The sequence below is a fragment of the Lithobates pipiens genome, unplaced genomic scaffold (genome assembly GCF_037356315.1).
Source record: "Lithobates pipiens isolate NorthernLeopardFrog02 unplaced genomic scaffold, aLitPip1_a1.2 Scaffold_3, whole genome shotgun sequence".
In the NCBI taxonomy this organism is placed as follows: domain Eukaryota; kingdom Metazoa; phylum Chordata; class Amphibia; order Anura; family Ranidae; genus Lithobates; species Lithobates pipiens.
In genome coordinates this window covers 113,514,545-113,537,661 of record NW_027507790.1, presented here as the reverse complement: position 1 = coordinate 113,537,661, position 23,117 = coordinate 113,514,545, and the positions used below count along the sequence as shown (strand labels likewise).

Here is a 23,117-nt window from a genome sequence, read left to right as displayed (position 1 = left end):
AGGGTTAAATGTGTCAGAAGGCAGTGGAACAGTGCTGGCTAAGACCATCATTTAGACCTAAATTGAATCAGGTTGGTTGAGTGGCGTCTCATGCCTTTCGAAATGTAAAGTTGGGCTGAAAAGAAAAGAAAAAAATATATATAAAAAGATTCCTCCACCCATATGAACAAGATGGATTCTGACAGCAGCTTTTTCAACATATCCCTTTGACTGAAGTAGAACTAATGATCACCTTCTGTCAAACAGAGAGGGCCACAAACGGATCAAAATTCAGCGAGTCCTGTTGAACTGGCTACATTTTTTATCCGACTATGCCCAGCTTAATGTATTCCACCTCAAACATGCCAAATCTGCCTTTGAATGGTCCTATGCAATTTTTCACCCTTAAAAATCAGTATCAGAAAAGGCTTAGAAACGTCCCCACCTCATTGTATACTCCTCATACATACAAGGATCCAACAGGCCGCCTCAATGCCTAGGTTTAAACAAGATTTGTTGTCTGGTGTGAGAATTGAATTTACCTCAAATAAAAGAAAGGAAGAATGTGTGAGGACATTTTAATGTCGAGGACTTGAAAGTGGTACAGCAATTCTGGTAGGAAGGTCATTTGATAGCACTTTATGGACTAGATATGGAATATTTTCTCCATGAGTTGGGCAACTTGTCTCAAAAGAAGTATTTTTTGCCCCATACAGAGTGTTGTAACAAGACATGATAAAAATCCCTATATATTGTAGGCCATTCTGTTCCCAGCAGAATGGTGTAGCCTTATGAGTTTATGTGAAATCTCCATTAATACCTGTACAATATTGTAATTAGAAATATATTTCCATTAGATTTAAATATATATTTAAAGTATTGAGTGTTTGTGTTGGTGTTACTGTAATTGGTTCAACTTCAAAGCTTGGCCTTTTGTTTTCCCTGATAACATCTCACCTGGGAAGTAAACAACAGCTTTCGTTGACTCATCCAATCAGGCTGTTCCCAATATACATTGACTAGGTACAGTGACCAATTAGGGAGAATGTATTAGCCACACTACAGAAAGTAGGGGGGGGGGGGATATAATGCTTTGTGAGCAAGCCAAGTCACTCTGGTGTGGGAGCACATGGCAGTCACCATGGGCTGACCTGAAGTTAACAGGTAATCTAACTCTGAACTTGCACCTTATATTGTATTGTAAATACGATTCTGTGAGTAATTTGTAAATATCATGTAAGCCAGGGGACCTACACTGTATATTGTGATGTACCTACTGTCTGGTGTGTAATTTGTATATATTATGTAACCCTATAAATGAATGTGTATTGCTGATTGAACTATCTCTTTTGTACAAGATCTCTCAGATCTAGATATGTATATGTCCATACTACTACAATGATTGAGGTGTATGCACATAATCATAAATACTAGTCAACAAATGGCGACCGACGAAGGGACAAGAAAAATTGGTGGTCTCTTTCAGCAATATCTCAAGGGGTTGCAATATCTACAAAAGGCACACTATGAAAGGGTTTTTCATCTGAATGCTAAAAAGTAACATTGGGTGCTCTATGTGCTCAATATAGAAATAGGCTATAAAAAATAGCTGTGTTGTACAGTGTGTGATAATTAGGAAGCCTACTGTTAGTATACTAAGGAACACATCACTTATGTTAAAAGCTAAATATAATATAGAATTTGTACATGAAGAGTCCAGATACATTAGAAGGAGATGAAAACAGCTGTTGCCCAATGTTTCTATGCATGAAGATTTAGTCGATTAAAAAAAAAAAAAAAAGTTTGAAAGATGTTTCCTGCAGTGGATGAATGAATGAAGTGCATGTAACAGGAATGGAGAGTACAGCACAAAAGATGGAAAGGGAGGACAGACAGTCTTTAGAAAATGTGCTACTTGTAGCTAACAATATTGGCAAACTATCGCCAGGAGTGCACATAACATTTCATGCACATAATGTCTTGCAACGATGTAAATTGCTGGGAGTTGCCAACTCCAGAGATCAGGTTAAAGTTTTACTATTAACAGTCAACTTAGACACATGGTCTTCCTTACCAGATCATGTTAAAGAAGGAAGAGCAGATTACAATGAAACTGTAGATGAACTGCTAAAAATATTATATCCCTTTGACCTAGGCTTAATAGCAGCGTTTAGAACAAAACAGGAAAATAATGAGAATCCACTTCTTTATGCAAACAGGCTATGGTCAGCTTACTATGTAGGCAAACGGAGAAATGTAAACAGAGAGGACCCAGAGTACAAAACCCTCCTAATATCTAATGCCCATCCAAAATTTAAAATTCAATGTGGATTTTTTATAAATCCTCTTAAAGATTCATATCAAAGTATCATGGATTGTATGCACAATTATTTTCATGTAGCCAGAAGGTCTAATTCTGTGAAATCAAAGATTTATCACCAGCGTACAAACAAAAATACCTATTTAGCAAGTCACACTACAGGAGAATTGGCCACCTTTTTAAACAGAAAGAGACATCATTACAATTACAATGCCTCCAAAGATAAGATCTATAGGCATGGCTCCACAGTTACTAGTCAAAGGCAAATAGCCTCATGCTCCCCTTTGAATGTAAATACCATGGAAAGCGATCTCAGATTACAGCACAGGAGATCAGTTCTGAAAGAACTTACGTTAATAACCACAATTACGTCTCTTGAAAATGAGATTGAGCTACTGAAGTCGCATATTCATAATTGGGAAAATACCAATAAAATAATGGAAACATCACAACATGTTCTTAAGGAAAAATATGAAGCATGCCATGCAGATGTGGTACAGTGTAATAAAGGACTGAAAGAAATAAAACAATCTTTTGATCAAATTGTTAAGACCCCACAGAAAACCGTCTATTCCATTCAAACAGAAAATACAGGAGGGAGGCCCAACCTATCTATATTATCTGCTAGGACTTCCTCTTACGGGGAACAAAACTTAAATATAAGCAATGTAGAAACAGTGAAAGAAGTACCAGATCTAATGTGTCATTCAGATGTCTATGATCTGAGTAATTTATTTTCACCAGATCCAAGTGCGGATGTCAGTGTCTATTTACCAATGTACACATAAGAATGATGTATTTTTTATTTATTTTTTTATTTTTTGTTTTGCTTTAAATAGGTTAAATAAATAAAAAGGGGGAAAGATTAATAACTGTCTTCTACAAAGTAATTTTTTTTTCAGGTTTAAGTGAGTTCAGGAAAGTATATGTCCATACAAATTAGCTGTACATATGCGTAAAAACACGCCTAACAAAGGTAAGGTCCATTGTTTTTTTTTTTTTTTTTTTTTTGTTCTCTCTTCCTCTCACTTTACTTTGTATTCTCCCAGAGGCCAGAAACGCCAAACAATTCATTTGCAATTACCAAAGTGCTATCCAGGATGTATGGCATGCAATCGAAATGAATGTGTATGTGTGAGTGATGGAATGCATGGGTATGAACTGTCCATGTGTAAACAAAGATTTTATTTTTTTTTCTCTTAGGGGGTATACTCAACATTGCTTTATGGCCATAAATAAGTGTGATCACACTAATGCGCATGCGTTGTACTGTTTTATGATTATTTTATAATTTTTTTTTTCATTGGAAATGAGCTCAATACTGGTACCAGTTTAAATTTATAATTTTTTTTTTTTACAAGTTCAAATGTACTTGCGAATAAATAACCTATGCACAAATATTAAATCTCAATCCTTATAACTATGAGGAACTGTAGGGATGTTGTGTATATCTTTGTTTTCTCCTTTCCTGTGGTTTAGAGTGAAGGTTCTTTCACTCTGACACTCGGAAACTACCACGATACATTACTTTGCACCTTGTGGCATCTTATGGATCCAGTAGGTCTTGTGTTTTGTTTTGTTTTTCCTTCCAAATTAACTCATGTTATGCTAATATGTGTGAAGGTTATAGATCTACATGTTGTCGTTTAGAATTTAAGTATTTACAAACCCTCCCAGTTTTTCCATAATTTTTGGTCTGTCCGAGTATAGATATGGGGGTGGGTCCTGGACATTATTGACTGTACTTACGGTTAATGGACCCATTACCTTGGCTGGAAGTCTGTTCCAAGCATCCACTACTATTGTAGATCATTATGAACCTCTCAGAGAGGTACAGTGAGGTGTTATTAATGATTTTTAAGTTTTGTATTTTAGGGTAATTGCCCAAACAAGGATGGATGATCGGACGCAGACGGGCAAAGTATTGTGAAACACAGATGAGGACCTTAAAACAATTTTATGTTGGTTTTAAGGAGAAGCCTTGAATGGAATTAATTACAGTCAGGCCTTACTAAATTCTAACTTTTTTAGGGCGGTCTGTTTCAATAAACAGAGGTCCTGCTCTCTCTAATACAATTTTTTGTGGCCTGCTTGACTTGCAAATTGTTTTGCACTGAGAGTCAATTAATATGTTAATCACCACCGAGAGAGGGTGTTGCGCAATGTTTGAAAGCAGATTCAATCATTTTGTTTAACACAATTACAGATTCAAGGCTCTTTAACAAATTAAAGGTTGAGGCAGCATTCAATCTGAATAGTTTTTTTTTTCTTTATTGTTTTTTTTCTCCTTCAACTTTTTCTCTTAAAGAAAACTATTTTTTTTTTTTTCTTTACTTCCTATATCACCTTATTTTAATTTTTTTTTGGTGATTCTTCAGTTTGGCTTGCCTATGGTGAAATAAAAAAAAAAAAAAAAAAAGAGGGGAGTATGGGGAACATTATATGGAGAACATTTAAAGCAATTACAAAGGTTGATATAGAATATTAAAAGCTTCCCTTTAGCATTTTGGGGATGGGTCGAGTATCCAACAGTTTTTGTTTTTCTCTTATGACATTGGATAATTGTTTTATATAATTTTAGGTCATTGTAGCTATTATCATGACAATAGTAACATAAGGCTTTAGCAACAGCCATGTGACTATTTTCTGTGTATATGTGACATACAATCCTCTCTACAGTTCTAATATTGGGCAGTCATCAGATGTAGTCATTGATCATTTTTTTTTTTTTTTATGTTGCTCAGTTTTTCCTTTTTGTGCCATAATAAGTTCAAAGAGCATTGCGTGAATATCATAGATATACTGGGACTTGTGAGACTCATAGTGATTGGCAAATAGCAGGGAGTATAGTACATTTGTACTCAAGAGTATTTTAGTTAGATTTTTCCTGAAGCCACTAGTGACTGGTGACATCACACCTATCTGTATTCTGAAATCAAGTTATTTTTGTCTGCGTAGGCGACACTGCTTAATCTGCAATGAGAACTCTTAAAGTGATGACCTCTTCCGTAGCCTGCTAAAGGCAGGGCTCATACAGTAGCTACACATGGTAGCCAAGGATGGAGCGGTATGCCCAATGTTTGGGACCAGCATGGAACACAGCTCCAGTAAAAGGAGGTAGTGGTGAGTTGTGATGGCAACAAGAGCCCCCTGGACACTTGAAGGGTCATACACAGACACACAGTGGTATACAGCAGAAGGCAGAACAGAGTTACTTGCAGGCATATGACCATGGAGGAAGAAAGATGGGGGGTGGAAATCAGACACCTGGCTGAAGGGCGTAACCAAATTGTTACACATGTCACTGAGAAAGGGGTCTTATTAATATGTCGCAGTATATCTATGGTAATTCTAATAAAAGGTCCTAACTGCTCAGACTTACCAGACAAGCATTAATTTGAATGCATGTGTCTCAAATGTACTTGTGGTGTTCTTTCTCTACCTCTGTCCACATTAACAAAGTATAATCTTAGCCGGGAAAGCTGGTCCAAAGGCCATTACTGTATGCGGTATCCAACGTGAATCACCATGGGAGGCTGTCCCAGAAGCAAGGGCAACATGACCAGATGGACATTATTGACTTTCGTACTATTATTATTGGACGGTTGAGAACAAGGATCCTCATGTTTTTTTTGTTTATCCCTTTTGTTTTGTTTTTTATTGTGTTTTGTATCCTATGATTTTATTATGGACTTATTACATTCAGAACAAGTGAGGACTACCGATACTGGGATCCAGAAATGTGAACTGTAGAGATGGGGATTTTAAAAGTTTTTTTTTCTTCTCAAAGAGTTTTATTTCATTTCAGAGGGCAAAGCCAAACGTTCAAAATATTAAAGAAGATTGCACATAAACCATTATTCTATGTGTGGCCGAGTCTCATATTCTCAACTGGCCACAAGGGGCCATCTGTAGCCTTATGAGTTTATGTGAAATCTCCATTAATACCTGTACAATATTGTAATTAGAAATATATTTCCATTAGATTTAAATATATATTTAAAGTATTGAGTGTTTGTGTTGGTGTTACTGTAATTGGTTCAACTTCAAAGCTTGGCCTTTTGTTTTCCCTGATAACATCTCACCTGGGAAGTAAACAACAGCTTTCGTTGACTCATCCAATCAGGCTGTTCCCAATATACATTGACTAGGTACAGTGACCAATTAGGGAGAATGTATTAGCCACACTACAGAAAGTAGGGGGGGGGGGGATATAATGCTTTGTGAGCAAGCCAAGTCACTCTGGTGTGGGAGCACACGGCAGTCACCATGGGCTGACCTGAAGTTAACAGGTAATCTAACTCTGAACTTGCACCTTATATTGTATTGTAAATACGATTCTGTGAGTAATTTGTAAATATCATGTAAGCCAGGGGACCTACACTGTATATTGTGATGTACCTACTGTCTGGTGTGTAATTTGTATATATTATGTAACCCTATAAATGAATGTGTATTGCTGATTGAACTATCTCTTTTGTACAAGATCTCTGAGATCTAGATATGTATATGTCCATACTACTACAATGATTGAGGGGTATGCACATAATCATAAATACTAGTCAACAATGGGAAAGAGGTTTGTAGATAAAGTAACATGTCATGGGGAAAGAAATTTGACATTATTATTCTGTAGGCCTGAGACTCTCTGGAATTTATTGTGATTACATTTAGGGAGGTTTAGAGATTTATCATGAATAGGATCAACTTGTCAGCAAATTTTAGGATGATCGCCTACTATATCCAATCCTTGTATGTTTGGGTCACGTCTTGTTTGTCATATAGTGCCCACACCCATTTTCTGAACTGGGCACAAAACGGCCAGCGCTCCAGTAAAAATGCAAGGTAGGGCCACAATACTGAATCAAATACTAGCAAAATGCAGGGCAATGTCTCTTCTTGGAGAATAGGATGCTTCAAAAATTCTTCTCCCTTGCCTTTTTGGCATGAAGCCCACCTAAATTCTATTACTCGCATTTTAATTTCCCCATGATTAGGCTGGCAGCCAAGACCTTTGCATATAGATTAGGCAAAGAAACAGGTTGAAAATTAGACCAGAAGGTAGTATCTGCTTTTTTTTTTAGGCAGCATGCAAACCGCAGCAGTCAGTATATCTGCGCCTATGGAGCCACTTGTTTTGGCTTTGAGGAGTGTTAAAAATTGCAGTGGCAGTAAGCCCTCATATTTATAATATAGAGCCATGAAGCCATCTGGACTGAGTCTCTTGTTATTTATGGATTTTATAGCAAATCAGAGCACGTTTAGCATAATGGGATTCTCAAACATCTGAGAAAATCAATCAAGAGAGGGGTAGATTGGAGAAAAGGGTTCCTATGGCCTCACTATGATAGAGTGTGGTGAGAAAGTTCACAAAGAATTCCAATGGGGTTGCCTCTGAATTAAGATTGTCCAGGGCATTGCAATCTATTTGCCAAGAGAATGTGTAGCTCCTTGCCATATATAGAAAATTTATTTTTCATCCTGGGAGGCCAGAAACTAATTTAGTGGGGTCTCTATATTGGAACAGCTTTTCACATAGGTCATGAAATGGGGGTTGCAATGCTTTAAACTGAGAGTTAGGGAAGATATATCTCTCTTTTAAATTCCCAGGCCTACCAAGGCATCTGTTTATTAGCTTAAAGTGATTGTCTCGTTTGCTATTTTTAACTTTAAAAAACAAAAAAATTTCATACTTACCTGGTCTGTATAGTGGTTTTGCACAGAACAGACTGGATCCTCCTGTTCTCGGGCCCCTCTTTGGCACTTCTGGCTCTTCCCTCCTGTTGAGTGTCCCCACAGAAAGCAGCTTGCTATGGGGGCACCCGAGCTGAGTCACAGATCCCTGTGTCTATTCAGACACAGAGCCACGGCATGGCCCTGCCCCCTTTTCTTCTCATTGGCTGACTTTGACAGCATCAGGAGCCAGTGGCACCATGCTGCTGTCTCAGCCAATAGGGAGGGGAGCCCCGGGAGCCAAGACATTCCTCCAACATTGATGGATCTAGAGGGAGATCAGATAAAGTATTATGCCCTGGTCCGACTTTTTCCGACGGAAAATGTACTATCGGTCTGTGCTGTCAGAAATTCCGATCATGTGTGGGCTCCATCAAACTTTTTCCATCAGAATTTCCAACACACAAAAGGTTGAGATCTGAATGTAAAATTTTCCGACAACAAAATCTGATCATTTAAATTCCAATCATGTGTATACAATTCCGACGTACAAAGTGCCATGCATGCTCAGAATAAATTATGAGACAAAAGCTATTGGCTACTGGCCTCTTTATAGTCCCGTCGTACGTGTTGTATGTCACCTCGTTCTGAACGATCGGATTTTCCGACAACTTTGTGCGACCCTGTGTATGCAAGACAAGTTTGGGCCAAAATCCGTCAGAAAAAAATCTGCGTGTGTAGGGCATTAGAGGGGCTGGGGTGGGGTTGTGTTTATCTTGATGCATAGAATACATTAGGATAAAAAAAACCTTCTGCCTTTACAATCACTTTAGGAGGCAATCTTAATTATGCAACCCCCCCAGCTTTAGTATTTGTTAGGTCACTGACCTGGACAAGCATGCAGATCAAGAACCCTATTTTGCATATTGGTTCTAGGTTAATGACTGACAGTACTGAAGCCACTAGATCACCATGATAGCCAGGGAACCAATATTTTCAAAACTGGAGCTCAAAAATTGTAGCCTACATACTTTCTCAGCACAGGTTCTCTTGACACCAGAACATCCATTCAAACAGCTTCCCATAAGTTTAAATGTGCAATAACATATTTTATGAATTTTGTTTCCAAAAGACTGAAACTGCTATCCAAAGCTATCCAAAAAGACTGAAACTGCTACCGGGAACCATCATCTTGGAGGTTAAAGGGGTTGTAAAGGTAAATTTTTTATTTGCTACATAGGTTCCTTTAAGCTAGTGCATTGTTGGTTCACTTACCTTTTCCTTTGATTTCCCTTCTAAATGTTTTTTTGCTTTGTCTGAATATCTCACTTCCTGTTTCTCCTCAGTAAACTTCTCACCATCATCCGAGCTGGTGGTTAGTCAGCCAGAACAGCTTACTGAACAGCTTACTGGGGAGGAACAGGAAGTGAGAAATTCAGACAAAGAAAAAAAACATTTAGAAGGGAAATCGAAGGAAAAGATAAGTGAACCAACAATGCACTAGCTTAAAGGAACCTATGTAGAAAATAAAAAAATTACCTTTACAACCCCTTTAATGTCATCAGCCCCAGCTGACTCAGAGCTGACACTGTAGCATTCCAGTTCGCTTCTCTGGCAACTACATAAATATTAAGGAGGAGAGGAGAGAAGCTAGGTGAGCAAAGACAGTAATTTGATATTCCAGAGGAGAGGGAACTGGGACTGTGCAGGGGAATTGACTCTTCCTATAGTGGTCAACTTCCCTGGCAAGTTCAAAGGCACAATGCAAGTCAATGATTTATGGAGAGGAAAAACACTGAAGTGTACAGCACTAAAATACTTGATTTTTTGACCAAGATAATTGAGATGTAATTGATTAATACACTTTACATCGAGGGTTGGCAACCCGTCGATCACAATCTACCTGTTGACCATGTGCAGGTGACAGGTAGATTGCAATCGAGTCCCTGCCCTGCCGACCCGCAAATGCTTTTCCTCTCTCCACCAATTGGCAGAGGAGGGATGAGCTCTGGCACTTGTCATCTGAGCTCTCGAGTGGGGAAGCTGTCAAAGCCGATTCTAGGCACAGGCATTTCCTGCCATGCAGCATGCCCCATTCATATGCGGCTGCAAGGCAGGGAATGCCTCCACTTCTGAGGCTTCACTATTGGCAAGTTGAAGCGCTTGGCCCCGAGTACAGCGTGCTGATCCCTGCTTACCCTCCCCTCCCCTCCCCTCCCCTCTAGTTAATTCCCATTAATGTGCTTGTGGATGACATTGCGTGAACAAAGCAGAGGGGATCAGCGCACTGCTCTTCACCAGGAAACCACTTATGTACCCTCCTGATCCCCAGTACCATTCCCTCCAGACGCCCCTGGACTGGGCCCTCCAGACCCCCAACTTCATACTGCCTTGTTTGCCCTGCCGACACCCTGCTAACCCCACTCTCACTCCTTTCATCTGCCCTACTGATCTTTGTACACTGCTCAACTTACTACTGACCCCTGTACACTACCCTACATCCTGCTAACCTCTGTACGCTGTCCTACATACTCATGACCTCTGTACGATGACATCTGTACACTGCCCTACATACTAGTAACCTTTGTATGCTGTCCTACATACTACTGTCCTCTGTACACTGTCCATTGTCCTAAATACTACTGACCACTGTACAATGCCATAAATACTACTGACCCCTGTACAATGCCCCACATCCTACTGACCTCTGTACATTGCCCAAACTACTACTGATATATGTGTGTATATATAACACATTATATATATAAAAACATGTATACAGTATTTATGTAACAAATCCGTCTGACAATTCGACCGTGTGTGGGCTTCATCGGACCTTTGCTGTCAAAAAAAAAAAAAAAATCAGACAGACTTTAGATTTAGAACATGTTTCAAATCTTTTCGACGGACTCAAGTCTGGTCGAAAAATCCTTTCTGTATGCTAGTCTGATGGACAAAAATTAACGCTAGGTCAGCTATTGTCTACTGCCTATGAACTTCCTTATTCTAGTCTGGTCGTATGTCATCACGGTTGAATCCGTCGGACTTTGGTGTGATTGTGTGTAGACAAGTCCGTTTCGGCAGAACTCCGTCGAAAAGTCCTTCGGAGTTCAGTCCGACAAAAAGTCCGGCCGTGTGTACATGGCATAAGAGTGATACGCACAATGCACTTTATAAGTTCAATGTGCTGAGAAAATGGCAAACAAGCCTACTACTCTATATTTTCTTTATAATCGTAGACAAAAAAGCATTTACTGTGTAAATGTTGGGCAGTCTTCTGGGAGTTTTTTTTAATGTTGGATAGAACGGGAAAAAGGTAGAACCCCAATCAATATTCACTGCTCCAAACAATGAGGCTCAAATCTCTGCAACTTTTAAAAAGGTTCCTGCACTACTTCGATGCCTCTAAGCCCTTGTACACACGGTCAGACGTTCCGACCACAAAATCCGTCCTATTTTTTTCCGATGGGTTTTGTCTGAAACTGGTGTTGCATACACACGGTCGGACAAAGTTGTCGGAAAATCCGATCGTTCAGAACGTGATGACGTTCGTTCAATACGATGGGACTTCATTCAGGCTAGTAGCCAATAGTTTTGGTCAGATCAGATCATGTTGTCGGAAAATTTTATATCCAGCTCTCAAACTTTGTTCGCCAGACATTCCGACGGAAAAAGTCTGATGGAGCCCACACACGGTCGGATTATTCGTCAACACGGTCCGATCAGAAATTTTCCGTTGGAATGGCCGACCGTGTGTACAAGGGCTTAGGGTCCCATACACAATAAAGTTGCATGAAAGTCACACTGCATAGTCGCACTGTAAATTGCAGGACAGTGTTGTCGCAGCAGTGTGAATTGAGGCTTATAGAGATTTTCCATCACTTCCTGTTCTAGGAACAACATTTTACAGGGGAAAAGACAACAATAATAATCTGACAAGAGTTCTCGAATTCAAAAGTAGTAGTAAAAACTTCTGTCTGTGTTGGAAAGTTTCCTTCACTTCCTTTCTACTGAAAAGGTTTGGGGACAGTAAGGCCCCAAACCTCACGGGCTGGATCTGATTTTCTCTGCAGGGGATCTGCCCGCTGATCCCCTGTCAGCTCGGTGGTTTGGCCATAGACTAGGTCCATGTCCGCTCTGCTTAGGCAGAGCGCTATGGGAAGCCGAATGTAAACAAACCAGCTGTCCATTTACACCCAACTGCCCTCTAATCTGATCCAGACAGATGGAGGGGAACGGATCCCCTTCTGTTTTTTTTTTGGTTTTGTTTTTTTTACTGGATCAAATCAGACCTTTGGTATCTGGGTGTTCAGAGACACAAGTTTGTTTACATCCAACTGCCCATAGAGGAGAATGGAGGGTCCGATCGGGTCTGGCTGAAAAACGGACAGCAGGAACCGATCAGACCTCATGTGTGAAAGCAGCCTAAAGCTGACCATACACAGCTAGTTCTTTTCCATTCAGCCAGCAGGTTGAATATACATCTACATAAGCGAGTTGGATGGAAGGCTTTCCCCCCACCAGGACATTGTATTCTGACGGCTGGACCCACTGATCAATGGAGTGAGCACTGGAGGGGCAGATCAGAAAGTGGTGACAGTCACTGCTGTCTACTCAGAGCGCACCAAGAACTAAGCAATCAGTGGTCAAATAACTGGCACAGTTTTTGGGCTTAGAGCCAGTGGGGGCCAACTGCAGCATCAGACAGGTGAATATGTATGTATGTTTGTTTGTTTTGTTGAAGTCCCATACTTCTCCTTTCATTTCTAATATTACCACCTTCGCCTAAAAAAAAAAGATTAAAGCTTGTAGGAGTAAGAACATAAAAAATCAAACTTATTTTTAAAGGACATTTTTGATATATATATATATATATATATATATATATATATATATATATATATATATATATATATATATATATATGGCTATATTAAAGCTGCTTACTTCTCCGGTTGCCAGCGCAACAAAGTTTTTCACTGTTTTTGGAACAACTTTTCCAAACAATCCAATGGTAACACGTCCGGCATCCCTATCACCAATCCTTATGTCGAAGAAAACCTGTAAAATACAAGGGCAGTGGTGCAAAATCAGAATATAAAAAGGTAAAGACAAATAACAGAAACATGACTAAGTTAGGTCTCTTTCACACGGGTGGCTGGTCGGAAGGGGCAAAAACAGGCAGCTGAGCTTTCCCACCCACCCGAATGCTAGCATTACAGCCTGACTGTACACATGCTGCTGTATTTTTAACTTGGACTGCATAGTTTGACAAACAACAACATCTGCCAAACTTGACCATTGAGATAAATGGGGCCACTGCAACCACATGCCAAATGACTGACTCAAAGCGCTAGTGCGGTCAATGTGGAAAAAAAGAAAAAACACGCATCAGGAGGCGACAATTGGGGGGGGGGGGGTCAAGAACCCTGTCATTATCCACTCAAAACTGTAAATAAACATTTTAACACAATGTAAAGGGTGATGTGCAGGATAGAGAACATACTCTATTTTTTGAGCTATGCTTTTTCCATTTACTATGGGCAGACAACAACATGCAAGGCTAAATATAAGCAATCATCTGAAGATCAATGGAGCTGGTTTATAAATGAATGGAAGAGATGTTGTCCAGAACAGCAGCATTAAGGAATGCAAGGAAGAGCTGTATGATCTTGTTCATGTACATGTGACACCGACTAGATCTCAGGTAGGGGTCTATGAAAACTATCAAGGTCACATTGTTTGAAATCCTAGCCGTTTGCCCTGCAGCCTCCACCATAAATGAGGACTTTTGACAAATGAGAATTCATCTGTATTATTGATTATGATTAAATCTGTCAAATAAGAATGTGGTCAAGGTCACTAACCAATGATATCAGGAAAAGTTCAGAATATCCTGCTTTCCTTCTCAACATGTTTATCCACTGATAATGCCCGTCATTCAATACAATGATATTACAGCAGTGGTCATCAACCCCGTCCTCAGGGACCACTAACAGGCCAGGTTTTCAAGATAACTGAAATACATCACAGGTGATATCATTTGCTGCTCAGTGATTGCAGTATTCTAGTCTGCCTCTCCCCAAGGTAATACAAAAAACCTGGCCTGTTAGTGGGCTCTGAGGACAGAGTTGATGACCACTGTATTACATGTCTCTGGTATCTTCAGGCAAATCCTTCCTTTTAGTTGGGGATACAGTGGGGAAGGGTTGGGCCTATTGTTTTCTGAGCCTCTGTTGACAAGATTTACCTCTGTCTGTACTAAGCTGGCCATACATGGATTTAAATTCAGGCAATTCATCACTGGCCGGTCGAATTTCGGTCTATCCATGAGCACCTACAGTGTTGCTGGCTTTGGCCGCCAACACTGATCAGTGTTTCTGATGTCAGGAAAGGCTTCCCGCTGTCAAAGTACAATACAGCAAGCACTAGCACAGTAGGAATGATTTCTCCATCCACATCAAATGTGTGGATGGGGGAATCGGGTCTTTTTTTTTTTCATTCCACCTGCTGTGAGAAGGAAAAGTGATAGTGAAGAGTGAATAGTGAAGATGTCCTGAGAACAAGAGGTGAGGAAATCTTCCAATGAAAACACTTGTTCTACTGTCTCACTTTGGGAGATTTCCTCTAACTTACTGTTGCCTCCCAGCGGCTGGCTTAGGAGAGAAAACAGGTCACAGGGGTGCAGAAGGAACTGCACTCCTGTGATCCATAGAAGAAGTACAGCCAATAGAGCTTTGACCATACTTCTCCTTTAGGCTGGGTTCACACCATCTTCACATGCGGCTCACAGCAAGGGTCCGGTATGTACAAAATAGCAGCAAAAAACACGCAACTTTCTGCCTAAAAAAAGCTACACTCAGGTGTGAATGGGGCCTAACTGTGCCAAAGCAGTACCCTGAAAATGCAACTTTTGTCTTGAATTTCTCCTGAACAATAACAGTGCCTACAGACTCATATCTAAAGTGCTGCTGCCCCTGGCTGCTACTCTAGTTGATTTGGAGTAAGATTTGGTGATGTCACTACTGTGCTACTTTGGTAGAGGTTCTGACACAAGGAGGGCAAGGCCCTGCCTCCACCAACATGGCTGCTTCTACACAGAGAGACAGTGCAGAACAAGGCATTGGAAGTCAGTAATGGGAAAATGGGTTCCCTGCATCCAATTCGCAATAGAAGGAGATGTTGACCAGCTCTTTATGGAGCCATTTCACACATCTCCACTGCGGCTCTGGTGTGATTTGCACAGGAGTCCTGTGCGTCTTTTGGTCTGTTTCAGGTCCAAATTCAGCCAAAAATTCAGGTCAAAAGGCCACCAATGTACAAAGCAGAAAAAAAAAGTTCCAGAACTTATTTGAGTGGAGATGTGAACCATATCCATAGAGAATAATTGATTTTTTTCTCCTCCAGCGTTTCATAGCTTCAGGCTTCAAGTTACAAAACAATCAGGTGTGAATAGGGCCTTAAAGTGGGGGTAAACTCCCATACATGAATTTTCCTTATAGGTAAGCATATAATAAGGCTTACCTATTAGGTCCTGTGAATATCTCCTAAGCGTGCACTGTTTAGGAGATATTTACTGCACATGCAGCCGGTGAAATCACCAGTGCATGCACTCAGAAGGGATGGCATCCACCCAGTCCTGTGCCGTAAATGTCATCGCATCTCCAGCCACTCACACAGCCAGAGTCCACGAACCCGAAAGGAAGACGGGTAAAGATGGGAGCCATGTCAGATTGCAGCTGGAAGGGCTTGGTTCTAAGGTAAGTTTCACATAAAGTGCTGGTATGCGATACATGTGCTAGTATGCATTGCATACGGCATATTATGAAATTGCGCTGCAGGTTACAAAAATTTTTTTTTAGAATGGCCGGCAGTTTACCACCACTTTTAGCATCTCTAAATATTCTTTATACAACATTTTTCACTTTCCTTTTATTAAATAAATAAAAAAAATGTGTAATAAAAAAAATAATAAAAAAAAAAAAACATAAAATTCAATTGTGTCTGACTGTGAGAATCCAGTTGAGTATCTCTGTTTTGTGTACATGCTTTTAACCTTGGTGTGACTGCTAATTTTGTAATGAAGAAATCCCATGATGAAGCCACTTTTTGCAATTTTCCTTGTTATTTGTATATCAAAAGGATGTCAAAACGTTGTTTTCATTATTTAACCTTCCTAGACATCCCCTTGCTTTATGTTTTACACAATGAAACAATTAAAAAAGAAAAAAAAAAAAAAGAAGACACAGTGATTTTACACTATACCATTGTACATATAACATATACAGTATAGCATGCGTAGTTTCTGGCCTGTCTCCCCATCCTCTGCAAAATTGTCATTAACAGCCAATTAAGTGAATGGGCCTGCAGCATCAAATGACCACTTCACAAGTTGTATGCATGTCAATCAATGCCCACTTTGTTTGGCATCGATGTGCATTGAGCCAATGAAAGTAAAAATAACATTATGGTCCTCCCAACTTCTAAGGTTACTAGAAAAATGGAGAGGTGAGGTGACCGGTCAGCAAACCTGCAGTACTCCTTTACACTGCTTCTCTCTGACAGCAAAGCGCAGGGGTGCATCAAGTCACTTCATCTAGTCCGTTTCATAAGCTTTCATGGATTGCCTTACATGGACTAATGTATAGACTGCCAGAAGAACACTGGACAGTCAGACAGATGTGCAAGAATTCAAAAAATAAAGACTTCTATGTGGCTATTAGGCCACTTTCACACTGCCAGCGCCCGGGCGTCGGCGGTAAAGTGCCGATATTTTCAGCTGCACTTTACCGTAGTTTTTGCAGCGCTTTTAACCCCTGTTGGCAGCCAACAAAAGGGTTAAAAATACACGCAACCTCCCCCATAGCGGGGCTTTGCCGGCAGTTTGGCGGCGCTGCCCATTGATTTCAAAGAAGCTGCTTGCAGGATGACAGCGCAGCGCCCCAATGTGAAAGGACTCAGGCTTTCACACTGGGATTGCAGCTGAGGCTTTTTTCAGGTGCTATTTTAAGCGCTAAATCGTCTGAAAAATGCCTCCAGTGTTAAAGGGGTCTTAAATGATGTTGTGGCATTGTCACCTTATCAAATCTCTACAGGTCACCATACCTCACATGTCCTGTAGTCAGTCCCTTTAATCAGACTGGATGGTGCGATAGGGGTGCCAACTTTTGCAAAGAAATGTCACAAAGGACTCTGGGACTTGAAGTCCTGAACCTGATAGTGATGTCAGCACCCTTCCCACAAACCTGACTGCAGACACAAGATAGGCATATGGCACTGAGATAAATGCTTAGAACTTCAGGGAAAAATTAAGTATTTATTACTTTTTTCTTTTTGATTTTACATGTTTGTTTCAACTAATCCTCTCTGTACTCTATAGTTGTCAAACTTCCTGAAGAAGGAGCTTGGTGTTTTGGAAAAAAGGAATTTTACTATTTGTATTTAGCCACTAAAAGATGTCATTTTGACGGAGTTACCAGTGTGGCTTTAGATGCTCAGTATGTTCTATTGTGACTACAAATTTGGAGGGTATATGTTCCCTATAAATTGTAGGGCATGTTCTCCATAAATGCTGGAGTATGCCCTTATAAATGCTGGGGTTTGTTCGTAATAAATGCTGCTGTATGCCCCCAATAATTGCAGGAAGAAGTTCCTTATAAATACTGGTGTATGCCCCATATGTAACTTCAGGGATATGTTACCTATAAATGCTTCCCTACAAATGCTGGGATATGTTCCCTATAAATGAACATATGAGCATGTTTTCTATAAGAGTTGGAATATGCCACCAATAAATGATGGAGTATGTTTCCTATAAATGCTGTGTTCCCTATATATTCTGGATTATGGTCCCTATAAATTCAGGGGTATGTTCCCTATCATTTCTGGAGTATGTTCCCTATAAATTCGGAAATGTATTCCCTATAAATTCCAAAATGTGTCTTCTATAAATTCTGGCAGGGGTTTCCTATATACTGTATTACCTTGTTTTCTCCCTATAGATGTTGCGTTATGTTTGCTGTAGATTCTAGGATGTGTTTCCAATAAACTGCAGGGTATGTTTCGGGGTATGTCCTTCTAAATTCCAAGTTGTGTTCCCTGAAAATTCCAGGGGTTGGTTTCCTTTTTAATTCTGGGGTTTGTCCCCTATAAATTCTAGGATATGTTCCCCCTAAATTAAAGTGTTTCCCCAAAAAATCCAGGATGTTCCCTTAAAATTCTGGAGTTAGTTTAGGATGTGTTCCCTCTAAATTCTGGGGTATGTTCTCTATGTAAATATTGGGCTTTGTTCCCTATAAATTCTGGGATATGTTTATCATAAATTACAGGGTGTGTTCTCTATGTATCCTGGGGTATGTTTACTATAAATTCAGGAATGTGCCCCCCCCCCTAATTTCTCGGGTGTTTCCTCTATAAATTTCAGGGTGTGTTCTCTATAAATCATGGGGTTTTTCCCTATAAATTCTGGGGTATGTTTATAAAATTCATATGTGTGTTCTCTATAAATCCTGGGGTTTTTTCCCCTATAAATTCTGGGTATGATTACTATAAATTCTAGCATGTGTTCCTTCTAAATTCTGAGATATGGCCCTTATAAATTCAATAAATCGAAATTAATTTTGGCATTTGGAGTATGTTACTATAAATTCTAAGGTGCATTCACTATAAATTCCAGGATATGTTCCTTATAAATATCAGGTTTTCTTCCGTATTCTCTAATATTGGGGTTCTTCTCTGAATTCCAGGATATGTTCTCTAAATCTGGGGTTTGTTCCCTATAAATTGGAGCAATGTTCCCTATAAATCCTGGGGGGGTTTTCCCCACTGATCGGGGCAATGTTCCCTATGACTCCTGGGGACTGTTCCCTATAGATGGGGCAATGTTTCCATTAAATTCTGGGTCTTGCTGCTTATAGTTTGTGGCAATGTTCCAAATTCTAAGGACATGCTTCCCATAGATCAGGACAATGTTCTCTATAAATCCCGGGGACAGCTCCCTAAACAATCAGGGTGATGGTCCTTATAAATCCTGGGGAGAGCTCCCTATAGATCAGGGCAACATTCCCTACAAATCCAGGGAAGAGCTCCCTATAGATCAAATCAACATTCCCTACAAATCCCGGGGAGAGCTCCCTATAGATCAGGGTGACGTTCACTACAAATCCAGGGAAGAGCTCCCTATAGATCAAGGCAACATTGAACATTCCCTACAAATCCCGGGGAGAGCTCCCTATAGATCAGGGTGACTTTCACTACAAATCCTGGGGAGAGCTTCCTATAGTTTGGGCCGATGTTCCTTATAAATCCCGAGGAAAGCTCCCTATAGATTGGGGCGTCACTCCCTATAAATCCCAGGGAGAGCGCCCTATAGATCAGGGCGACATTCCCTACAAATCACGGAGAGAGGCCCCTATAGATCGGGCCAACATTCCTTATAAATCACGGAGAGAGCCCCCTATAGATCGGGGTGATGCTCCCTACAAATCCCAAGAAGAGCTCCCTATAGATCGGAATGACCCTCCCTACAAATCCCAGGGAGAGCTCCCTATAGATTGGGGCGACGCTCCCTATAAATTCCAGGGAGAGCTCCCTATAGATTGGGGCGACGCTCCCTATAAATCCTGGGAAGAGCTCCCTGTAGATTGGGGTGACGTTCCCTATAAATCCCAGGGAGAGCTCCCTATAGATCGAGGCTACGTCCCCTATAAATCCAGGGAAGAGCTCCCTATAGATTGGGGCGACACTCGCTATAAATCCCAGGGAGAGTGCCCTATAGATCAGGGCGACATTCCCTACAAATCACTGAGAGAGTCCCCTATAGATCGGGACAGCGTTTATAAATCACGGAGAGAGCCCCCTATAGATCGGGGTGATGCTCCCTACAAATCCCAGAAAGAGCTCCCTATAGATCGGGGTGACCCTCCCTACAAATCCCAGGGAGAGCTCCCTATAGATTGGGGCGACGCTCCCTATAAATCCCAGGGAGAGCTCCCTATAGATTGTGGCGACACTCCCTAAAATCCTGGGGAGAGCTCCCTACAAATCCCAGGGAGAGCTCCCTACAAATCCCAGGGAGAGCTCCCTATAGATCGGGGTGACACTCCCTATAAATCCTGGGGAGAGCTACCTATAGATCGGGGCGACGTTCCCTATAAATCCTAGGGAGAGCTCCCTATAGCTCGGGGCTACGTTCCCTATAGATCCCAGGAAGAGCTCCCTATAGCTCGGGGCTACATTCCCTATAAATCCTGGGAAGAACTCCCTATAGATCGGGGCAACGCTACCTATAAATCCTGGGAAGAGCTCCCTGTAGATTGGGGCGAAGTTCCCTATAAATCCCGGGGAGAGCTCCCTATAGATCAGGGTGACACTCCCTACAAATCCCAGGGAGAGCTCCCTGTAGATCAGGGCTACGTTCCCTATAAATCCCGGGGAGAGCTCCCTATAGATCGGGGCTAAGTTCCCTATAAATCCCGGGAAGAGCTCCCTGTAGATTGGGGTGATGATCCCTATAAATCCTGGGAAGAGATCCCTGTAGATTGGGGCGATGCTCCCTATAAATCCTGGGAAGAGCTCCCTGTAGAGTGGGGGCGACCTTCCCTATAAATCCTGGGGAGAGCTCCCTACAAATCCCAGGGAGAGCTCACTATAGATTGGGGTGACGCTCCCTATAAATCCTTGGAAGAGCTCCCTGTAGATAGGGGTGATGTTCCCTATAAATCCGGGGGAGAGCTCCCCATAGATCGGGCGACGCTCCCTATAAATCTTGGGAAGAGCTCCCTGTAGATTGGGACGACGATCCCTATAAATCCTAGGGAGATCTCCTTATAGATCGGGGCTACATTCCCTATAAATCTTGGGGAGAGCTCCCTATAGTTCGGGGCGACGCTCCCTATAAATCCTGGGAAGAGCTCCCTATAGATTGGGGTGACATTCCCTATAAATCCCAGGTAGAGCTCCCTATAGATCGGGGCTAAGTTCTATATAAGTCCCGGGAAGAGCTCCCTATAGATCGGAGTGACGCTCCCTACAAATCCCGGGAAGAGCTCCCTGTAGATCGGGGCGACGTTCCCAAAAAATCCCAGGGAGAGCTCCCTATAAATCCAGGGGAGAGTGCCCTATAGATTGGGGCAACGCTCCCTATAATTCCCGGGGAGAGCTCCCTATAGATCGGGGCTACGTTCCCAATACATCCCGGGGAGAGCTCTCTATAGATCGGGGCTACGCTCCCTATAAATCCTGGGAAGAGCTCCCTGTAGATTGGGGCAACGTTCCCTATAAATCCCAGGGAGAGCCCTCTATAGATTGGGGCGACGCTCCCTAAAAATCCTAGGAAGAGCTCTCTGTAGATTGGGGCGACGTTCCCTATAAATCCCGGGGAGAGCTCCCTATAGATTGGGGTGATGCACCCTATAAATCAGGGCGACGCTCACTACAAATCCCAGGGAGAGCTCCCTATAGATTGGGGCGACGCTCCCTATAAATCCTGGGAAGAGCTCTCTGTAGTTTGGGGCGACGTTCCCTATAAATCCCAGGGAGAGCTCCCTTTAGATCATGGCTACATTCCCTATAAATCCTGGGGAGAGCTCCCTATAGATTGGGGCGATGCACCCTATAAATCGGGGCGACGCTCCCTATAGATCGAGGTGACGCTCCCTACAGATCCCAGGGAGAGCTCCCTATAGATTGGGACGACTCTCCCTATAAATCCTGGGAAGAGCTCCCTATAGATCGGGGCTACGTTCCCTACAAATCCTGGGAAGAGCTCCCTGTAGATTGGGGCGATGCTCCCTATAGATCGGGCTAAAATCCCTATAAATCCCAGGGAGAGCTCCCTATAGATCGGGGCGACGCTCCCTGTAAATCCTGGGAAGAGCTTCCTGTAGATTGGGGGCAACGCTCCCTATAAATCCCAGGAAGAGCTCCCTGTAGATTGGGGGCGACGTTCCCTATAAATCCTGGGGAGAGCTCCCTATAAATCCCAGGAAGAGCTCCCTATAGATCGTGGCGACGCTCCCTATAAATCCTGGGAAGAGCTCCCTGTAGAATGGGACGATGATCCCTATAAATCCTGGGAAGAGCTCCCTGTAGATTGGGGTAATGCTCCCTATAAATCTCAGGGAGAGCTCCCTATAGATCGGGCTACATTCCCTATAAATCTTGGGGAGAGCTCCCTATAGATTGGGGGCGATGCTCCCTATAAATCCTGGGAAGAGCTCCCTGTAGATTGGAGGGACGTTCCCTAAAAATCCTGGGGAGAGCTCCCTACAGATTGGGGCGACGCTCCCTATAAATTCTGGGAAGAGCTCCCTGTAAACTGGGGTGATGCTCCCTATAAATCTCAGGGAGAGCTCCCTATAGATCAGGCTACATTCCCTATAAATCTCAGGGAGAGCTCCCTATAGATCGGGCTACGTTCCCTATAAATCTTGGGGAGAGCTCCCTATAGCTCGGGGTAACGCTCCCTATAAATCCCGGGAATCACCTCGATATGGGCTGTTCATCTCCTGTATAGAAGGCTATGATAAGGAGCTCTCATTCCTATGACTACAAATAGAGTTTGTTGGATTCAGTAGCTCGGAGTTCCTCTTTAATGAAGGAGCCGTTCTTATGGAATGATCCTGGAAGGATCCAGCGGCTCCCCCACTACATTCCGCTATATAAGGCGGACATGTATACAGCAGGTAGGTGCACACAGTCTATGGAGTGAGCAGGTCAGAGGTTGGTGATCTCCGGTACCTTGTGGGTGACAGCGGGACCTTTCTTCCTGTACGGCTCGGCGGAGTGCAGCGCTTGGAAGGTAAGGCAGAGCAGGAGCAGTGCCCGGCACATCCTCCCCACCATCTGTCCTCCACCCGACACAGCAACGTCAGCAGGACATCGGGGGATCCCTTCCTCTCCCCCTACTGTACCGCTACACGGCCCCGCCCCATCTACCGCCCCTCAGCCCCGCCTCGCCACACATACAGCTGGACTTGTAGCGCTTATCCCGGAGCGATGCGGTCATGTGATCAGTGTGACTCCGCCCAGAGGAGTTCTCCCAAACACACAACTCTATACTCAGTTATCACTGGATGGACTTCTATATATCTTTATCTAAATATATATATATATATATATATATATATATATATATATATATATA

General features: G+C 42.1%; 1 protein-coding gene across 1 annotated transcript in view; it reads right to left on the bottom strand.

The window, feature by feature from the left end:
* PPIC (peptidylprolyl isomerase C) overlaps positions 1–22,887 on the bottom strand; it is a 47,670-nt gene extending 24,783 nt beyond the window's left edge. Inside the window, exons 1-2 of the mRNA XM_077462188.1 lie at positions 22,712–22,887; positions 12,920–13,033 (exon numbers count right to left, since the gene is read on the bottom strand). Coding sequence (XP_077318314.1) covers positions 12,920–13,033; positions 22,712–22,816 — 219 coding nt within the window. The 5' untranslated portion in view covers positions 22,817–22,887. The remainder of the gene's footprint in view (positions 1–12,919; positions 13,034–22,711) is intronic.
* Positions 22,888–23,117: the final 230 nt, after the last annotated feature.